Source organism: Monopterus albus, unplaced genomic scaffold, assembly GCF_001952655.1.
Source record: "Monopterus albus unplaced genomic scaffold, M_albus_1.0 scaffold653.1, whole genome shotgun sequence".
In the NCBI taxonomy this organism is placed as follows: Eukaryota; Metazoa; Chordata; class Actinopteri; order Synbranchiformes; family Synbranchidae; genus Monopterus; species Monopterus albus.
Genome location: NW_018128533.1, coordinates 19,625 through 28,014, shown reverse-complemented (window position 1 = coordinate 28,014; position 8,390 = coordinate 19,625). Strand labels below are relative to the sequence as shown.

The 8,390-nt window shown below is 41.2% G+C and overlaps 1 protein-coding gene and 1 long non-coding RNA gene across 2 annotated transcripts; both read left to right on the top strand.

Moving 5' to 3' along the window:
- Positions 1-1,389: 1,389 nt before the first annotated feature.
- On the top strand, positions 1,390-3,002 carry LOC109953389 (uncharacterized). The gene is made up of 3 exons (XR_002273906.1): positions 1,390-1,517; positions 1,592-1,703; positions 2,989-3,002. It is a non-coding gene; the product is annotated as an uncharacterized LOC109953389 (long non-coding RNA).
- A 1,623-nt stretch (positions 3,003-4,625) lies between these two features.
- Positions 4,626-6,841, top strand: LOC109953390 (urokinase plasminogen activator surface receptor-like). The gene is made up of 3 exons (XM_020588864.1): positions 4,626-4,652; positions 6,331-6,460; positions 6,566-6,841. The coding sequence occupies exons 1-3, from the start codon at positions 4,626-4,628 to the stop codon at positions 6,763-6,765; spliced, it is 357 nt and encodes a 118-aa protein (XP_020444520.1). The 3' UTR covers positions 6,766-6,841.
- The last annotated feature ends 1,549 nt before the right edge of the window (positions 6,842-8,390 follow it).

The window sequence follows — 8,390 nt, the reverse complement described above, 5'->3', positions numbered from 1 at the left end:
CCAGGTAGATGATCTGTAGTACTAGCGTAAGCTCTCTTTGTGACATTTTCTGTTCTGTAGTTTTATAATTGTTGTTGTTATATTTACAGGAAGTCATTCTGGGACAGATTTTCCAGGTACCATTTCAGCGTTCTGTGATATGAACAAAATACCAGTCATCAAGAAAATATTAAACTGTATGATTAAAACACGATGAACTTCAGTGTTGGCTATTTTTAAGTTTTGATCAGTGTTCCTCTACTATGTAGCACACAGCCCCGCCCATGATGCTGAACTCGAATCAGTGATAATGACTCAAAGACCTCAAACACAGCCCCGCCCACACCTGACTCTGGGTTTGAGGTGTGCTGCGCTGTAATAGGGCAAGGCTGTGGAGCTACTAAATATTAAGTTTTACACTTGGCGAGACATTTAACATTTACATTTAACATTTAACATGTACATTTATATTTAACATTTACATTTAGACCTTGTCACATTTAGAAAAACTCGACAAAGACAGAAGTAATGTTACAGTAAAGATGATGTCAATGATATTATTTTGCTGTTTCCAAACGATGACTGATAACGCCATAATCGCCATTAACAATTAGCATAACAACATGGTTTGCTAATCAATAAATAGCTAGCGCTATCTATCTGTTAACGTCGTCAGATAATGTTATGGAAGGGCCTAGTTGTTATGGAAAATAGTAATGTAACTACCCCCATCATTCCTCCTCGGGCAAATGTGTAAATATTAGATCTATTCATCAGGTGTTATAACGTTAATTGCATTGACATGGTTATCTGCCGTTTTCTCAGCTTGTAATAGTCAATCAAAATGCTCTTCATTTTCCATAGTTGTAAGCCTAGCTGTTTGTTGTGTTACAGTTCATACTGTCTAAAGTGGGTTTATCATGTTAAACTTAACAGTGTTAAAGTGCACATCATTAATGTTAGAGCATAATTTAGCATTCCCACATGGTATATTATACTGCAGTTTACTCATTCTTTGCAATGCATTCTGCTAATTAGCATTTCACTGTAATGACAATAAAATTGAAATTGTTACTAATATATTAATTACTTATATAATATGTATCAGAAAAAGTACATTGTATATTATACAGTATAGTCTACATCATGCATGTATCTCTAGGTTTTTCATTTATATGATTTCATTTTATTTTATTCTTAAAATCATGTGTTTATTATTAGGGCCGGGTCTGCTGTGACTAGAATACCAAGGCTCCTAAAAGGTATTCATTATGCATGGCTTACACCAGGGGTCGGCAAGTTGGCGTTGCCTCGGGGCATTGTTTCCTATGTCATCAGATGGCGGGCCATCAATATATTGTAACCGGCGGGTTGGCCACGCCAACACCGCCTGGTGAGTAATTTTTAGGAATGATCATGGCGATAAATAACACCTGGGGAGATGCTGTTGCGATAAGCAATTTCCGTGCTGGTCGCTGCCGTAACTGGTTTGAAATGAATCTCCTTCCATCGTATCTGTGTCCTGCTTCTCCTTTAAGGTGTGTTCAACGGACTGGTCGTAGATCGGATCTGTTGCAGTGTACAGTGTTTAATCAGGTTGGTTTGGTTGTAGACTGTTTTTAGGGGATTACTGCATGCTCTTCGGGAGAGATAATCGATGCAAGCGTGATCCAGCAGAGGTTGGTGTCATCGCACATGCTGTGCCAGGGTGACGTGCAGCCAAGGTAACCTGTAGCGCTGTTGATTTGAATTGTTTTGATGGTTTCTATCCTATTTATTAACAGTGGCTTTATTTGTTGCAGGGGTGATAGCCACTGCTGTTTTGCTTATGTAATGTTTTGCCTTGTTTGCTTTTATGCTAAGAGGTTTACCTAGCATTATGTTCCCTATTTATTGTATTGTTTCCAAATAGGGTTTAGTCAATTTTATGGTGTGAACAGTGTGTGAATGGTTTTATGCACAGGGAGGCAAGGCCCTCTTACATTTGGTTGGTTGATGTGTGATTAATTGATTTGTGGTGTTTATTTAATGGTGCCTTTTTAACCTGTTCCCTGATTCTGTTGTAAAAACCCCTTACTCATGCTTCAGACCTGAGTGAACAGTTCAAGCCCGTCAGACTTCACGTCTGTAAAATAGCATAAATTAATAGTATCTTATCTATAGTTTCCAGAACGACATTTATCTATGCAATCTATTCTTGCACAATTATCCAAGAAGATGAGAAATACTACAAGTTGACTCGAAGCTGAAAATTATAACTATAGTGCATGTATAAGAGCGAGGTTAATACTGATACATGGTGCTGTTAATGAAACAGTCATACTAAACTTTATCATTATAAAAGCAAAATAATACTAACAGTAAATAAAACAACTGTAACTCCTGAAATCCAATCCTAACATTTGCATGAACTTGACCTCTGAAAACAGGAGGGGTGTTATTCTTGGGGAACTACTAAAAGTTACTACGGTCACAATATTATATCAATACATTTTGCAATTTAAGGGTTTTATATATATATATGCATTGTTCTGACTTGTAAAAGTAAATAAATAAACTAATAAAATAATTACATAAATAAAGAAATATTATTCCCGCCCCCTCGTCTGCAATGTTGTTGTCGCTATTTGCGTAGTTACAATTGGCTCCACATTTAAGCTAGCAAGCAAACGACGTCGCTTTCAAAAGGCCTAAAGAGGAAAGTTGACAACGAAAACAGGACATATAAAGAAGAATTGCGTGCTCTGAGGATTACAGCACAATCAAGAAGCTTGCTTTTTATGTGCTTACTGTGTTTCCTTCCACCTACACCTGTGAGGCAACTTTCTCGTCAATGAATGCCATAAAGACGCAGGAGAGAAACCGAGTGACGCATAAAAACTTGCAGAATGCCCTGCGCATTAAAATGACATCTCTAACACCAGACACACAGAAAATGGTGAAAGAAGGGAAATACCAGTTTTCCCACTGAGTCTTTCAAATGTTGTAGTTATCGATCCGTTTTTTTAGTGCTCATATTGGCCGTTCTTTGTTTGTCTTTTAGTATCACGTTGAATTCCGCTTCAAAAGTCCTCCAGATGAAGCAGTGGTCACTGTTCATAAAAACAAATGCATAATAATAATTAAGTCGTTATAATGATAAAGAAAGTGTCTGAATATGTCCTTTATTTAATTTATATGCTCAGCTTCATGGATGCGAGTGCGGCAGTGACACAACACAAAGCCGTTCTGTCACCGCAAGCTGCAGCACAGTGCGGGAGAGGAAGGGAGGGGTTACAGAGCGACTCACAGTGAACCTTTGAAAGTGTCAAATTGAACTCATTAATAGTCATAAAATAACATAAAGGATTGGATGCTGTTCGTGTGACTCAGATAAATACGTTTCAAAATTCATCAGGCGAGCCAGAATTGGCCCGCGGGCCGGACGTTGCTGACCCCTGCTCTAGAGGATGTGCTGGTAAATTACATTTTGCACACTAAATATTTGATGTGAACGCTGTCCTGGTCTTCTTTAGTAAACATTTTAGTCATTAAAATCAGACTTGGGGTAAAATGGCTAAAATCACATGCAGAACAACCACCAGTGGACCCAGACTGACTAGTAATCACATGGTTGCTCACTCTGAGTCTTGCTCCTGGAAATGTAGGAGTGGGGGCCATGTACAAACTGAATCTGTGCCCAGGGGTCGTTGTCTCGTAATCCATCAACCATAAAACTACAGAGAGCTTTTTGAGATTGTAATTCCAATTTGCTCAAAATGTGTTTCGGGATTACCCAGTGTATTGCAACTTAAGTTCAAGACATCTTGGAGACGACGCACATTCCCAGGACCACGTTGCCGTCCCTAAGAGGAAGTGTCGGAAGCAGTGTGAGCGTAAACAGAAGCCGGGCAAATGGGGAGGTGTCAAGGCTAGGCTAGCAGCTAGCCCACACAGACCCGCAATACCATCCCTCATTATGGCTAATGTACGCTCACTGGACAACAAAATAGCCACCACATACAGCACTTGAGATCTGCGCAGCGTGATGCGAGGGACTGTTGTGTTTTCATCTTTAGGGAGACATGGCTAAATGACAACATCCTGGACTCCGCTGTTTTACTGTCTGTCTGTGTTGATTGATTGTACTTTGAGACGAGAGAATTAGTGATGCATGACATGTATGTGACAGGTAGCGGTGGCAGTAGTATTGTGGATAGCAGGACTATGGAGAAGTTTTTGAAAAGGAAAAATGTTAACTCCGAACTGGGCCCTGGACAAAATTCGAACCCAGATGAAGGCCCTAGTATGAGTGGAGGTCAAAAGAAAACAAAGACGGTGAGCTCGAGGCAATACAGCGAAAGCTACCTTTTATTTGGATTTACTTTCCCCGGGGATGCAACGGCACCGACTCCGTTGTGCTTGGTGTGTGGTGAAAAGTTATCCAACAGTACTATGGTCCCAAGCAAGCTTAATACATTGCATTATATTATACAATATATTTTTGTTTCGTAAGGGGGAGGAGGAATGACAACAGAAAAGAGTTTATTAAATAATTTACAGAACATCTTAGTGACCTAGGAGGCCGAACAGGTGTAGATCTAGCTGGAAGAGCAGCGGGCAACAGAGGACAGATCGGGCGAGAACCAGGAGGAGTCAGCGGCTCGATGGGGAGGCAGCAGAGACCAGGACAGGTAGGTGAAATGGCGACAGGTAACAGGAGGATCAAGGCATGCAGGTGAGCGGACTGGTGATGGTAGGTAATCCACTGAATCTCAGAGATACTGAAGCATATTCTGGGGAAATGGGTGGGTGCCGATGGCATAACAGAAGCACACGGGAGTGCCACACTAACGTCACACAGTAGAGGTCCGAAGAATCAGAGAGGAATACAAGTGATGCAGTGAGGGACATGAAGACAGACACTGCACTCGGGAGCAGCACGTTGCAGGGAGATCGGGAAATTCGGCAGATGCTAGTGACAACTCATAACTAGAGATGCCAATGGGAGTATAGCGAACACACACAAACACTAAACACACCATGCAAAACCAAAAGCAGAAACAGAAATATGTAGCCTGTATTTGATCTCTTTGTTGTGGTTCTTATACTGTAGCTATTACACACTTATCAGAAATGCTAAAAATATGCTTAAAATAAAACACTGAAAAGCTAACATAATATTCAGTTTCATTTTCAAGAAAACTCTCTAGGCTTTTTAAAGTTTCACATGTTGTCACTATCACATGAAGGAGCAGTAGGGAGTGGTCTCAGGGTGATAACCACTTCCTCTCAGGGAGCTACAGTATAGATAACAGTCAGTTGTATCCTGCTGTGACAAAATGCTTCTCCTTACGCTGATCTTTGGGATTGTGCTTCTCCCTAAAGGCAAGTTTCTGTTGTGCCATTGTTTTACTGTTATCTCTTAGGAAAAGGACTCATAATTAGTTTGACCAGTTTTCCTTTATAAATGCTGCTATACAATGGCCATTTAAAGATAGGTGATGCTGGTTACTTTCCCTCGTCAGTGCTGCTCCTCTTTGTTGTTTGGCCTCTAAATGTTGAAACACCTTAGAACTCCACTTGGCATCCACCCTCACAGCCTATGATCTACTTTTGTAGCTGTGTTTATATTTTAGATTCATTTAGATGTGTTAAAATGTTTTGTCAGCTTCTTGTTTTCTTTAATTTATGTGAGCTTTGTGTTTTGTCAGGATACACTCTGAAATGTTATCAATGTGCACCGGGACTCACGGGAACCTGCACAGAAACAACAATGCAATGCCCCTCATCAGCTTATCAGTGTGGTGCAGTACGACTCATTTCATATGCAGGTAACGTTAGGCTGTGGTATTTTGTTCTGTATCGTACATATTGTAACCGCTTTGCACTGGCCTTAGTGCTACACCCAACACTGTGGACCGGGCCTACAACCGATGATAGTTCCCAGGTGTTTGTCTGGTGAATCCCGTCCCAGGAGTAGTGAAAAACAATCCTTAGATTAATGAAGAATAACGTCCATTAGATATTCCACCAAAAACACGAGTACTTCAGGCTCATTATCCCCAACTTTCCTTGTGTTACAAGTGACAGGATCAGAAACATCCTGCCCACATGCATGTAGCTCTCCAGCCAGTCCCTATATCTGTGTGCTGGTGGTCCGACCTGGTGTACTAAATAATCCTATGACGTAATAACTCTAGGCTGTGGAGGTGTCGCTCTGCTCTGAAAAACTGTGACGTCACCCCCACCCTCATAAATTATCTTCACACCTTGATTGATAGAACTCTTATACTCTCAGGTGGCATTTGAAGAAGAACAGTGCACTGCACTGCAGTTATATCATGCCCTCCCCCTCCAACAATATGAACATGTCCATTCTCTGTTATAGACCCTGGCACATCCAGTGCCAATGGTAAAAAGTGCTTTGCCTGTGATGGACAAAACTGCAACACACTTCTAAACTGCCAGGACAATGAGGACCACTGCATTAAAACAACAGGTAACAGGCCTAGAGTAACTCCAATTCCACAAGGAGTGTTGTATGATGACAGCAGATGTATTTAAACTTGATGTTCACACATTGACATCATTTTCATTCTCTCAGTGGCTGTAGGAGGTGAAAAGGTCACCATGAAGGGCTGTGCCTCCACGTCAATCTGCTCAAACCCACAAATTTCTCAGGTTTCGGGAGTCATTGGAGCAGAAGTCAGTTGTTGTCAGGGTGACTACTGCAACAGTGCCAGCAGCACAAGGGCTGGTCTTCTCCTGGTCACACCACTGATCCATTCGGTCCTGTTCTCTTAAGTGATGGAGACAGCAGTGTCACTTTTCAGTCTTTGCATGGCCTCATAGTTCTCACACTCCTTTTCTTATCCTTTCAACTGAGTGAAAAATAGATTTAGAAAGCAGAATATGAATACAGTGGGGAAAAGAATGATTTAACTGACCCAGGCACTGGATATGGACCCCCACCAACTATCGTCGCTCGGCAGCAAGGCCCACGGAGACATAGGCGGCATCAGGCAGCAGTTCAAAACATAAGACACTCCTCCGTAATCAGTTCCAAATAAACAGAAGATACTCCTTGGTAATGTGTTCAAAAATTAAACATAAGATCTCTCCAATAGTCAGTTCATGAAATAACAGAAGATACTCCTTGGTAATCAGACAAAAACGTAAAGGGCTCCTCAGTAATCCGTTCACAAAACATAAACAAGGCAAAGACACTCACTCAAGTCGACACAGTTTAATAACACCAATAAAACAGGATAGGATGATCTTAGTAGACATCAGGATCCAGGACGTGAAACACGCAACGTCACCGGTAGAAGACTGAGAGATCATCTGGCGACGAGAACACACCAGCGCTGCGTTTAAGTATAGTTCAGCTGATTAAGCGCAGGTGTGCCTCGTCGCTGGGAGCGTGTCCCTACGTGAGCAGGGGTGGAGTCGCTGATAGCTCCGGTAACAGCTGCCGAGGTGCCGGGGACGGCCTGATCCGCGGACGTAACATTATGTGTCCATTCTGTAACCAAACAGTGAAACTGTTCCTTTTTACTACTCTGGTAAACTCCTGTGAGTAATATAGTTGTCCTCTGACTAGAAGTCTACTGAATATTTTCACAACTGTATCGACAGTGACTGAAAGTTGCTCTCTCTCACTCCCAGTATGTAAGTTTTCGTGAATAATGTAAAGCAAAGGTAACAACCTGATCTGCTACTTTTTCAAACTGCTTCAGTCTTATTTGACCAGTTAAGTGGTTATAAACTTGGATGCGCTCAGATTTAAGATGCATTCAGATATGACATTTTTCAGTGCAACATTTCTCAAAAGAGGCAATACCTGCTTGTAAGTGAATTCATTCATTATCTGTAAAGGAACACGCTGAGTGCCATGAAAGATTTTTAGTATTTCCCCATTAAATGATTCAAAAATATATCCTGAATGTGCCCACAAAGGTCCCCAGTTCTTTACAGATTTAGGCAAATGAAGACATAAATGTACATTGAAGGACACATTTTGCTTTCCATACAGTGTTTCAAATTGTTTGACAAAATCTACAACCAACTTTTCACATCCTTTTAATTCCTCTGTTGTAATAATGTCCTTGCATAGCGAGAATATGAATGTGACAAGTATTAACCAGCACTGGTAAAATACCTGGGGCAAAATTCCTATACTTCCGATACTGTAAAAAAGTAACCAGTTCCTTTGCTGAAGAGATCGGAGCACTCTTGTCACATTGCAAGGTGGCTTAATTAGTAAGAGCTGTTGATCAAGTTCAGTCACTCTGTTCCCAGTATAATATGGTTTCTCATGGTTTTCAATGTCCAGCCACAGACTTGCCATTTGCCTAACCACACCAAGATGTACATTGTGCATATGGTCAGGAGGCATGCCAGATATGATGTCAAAGTGTGGAATGTTT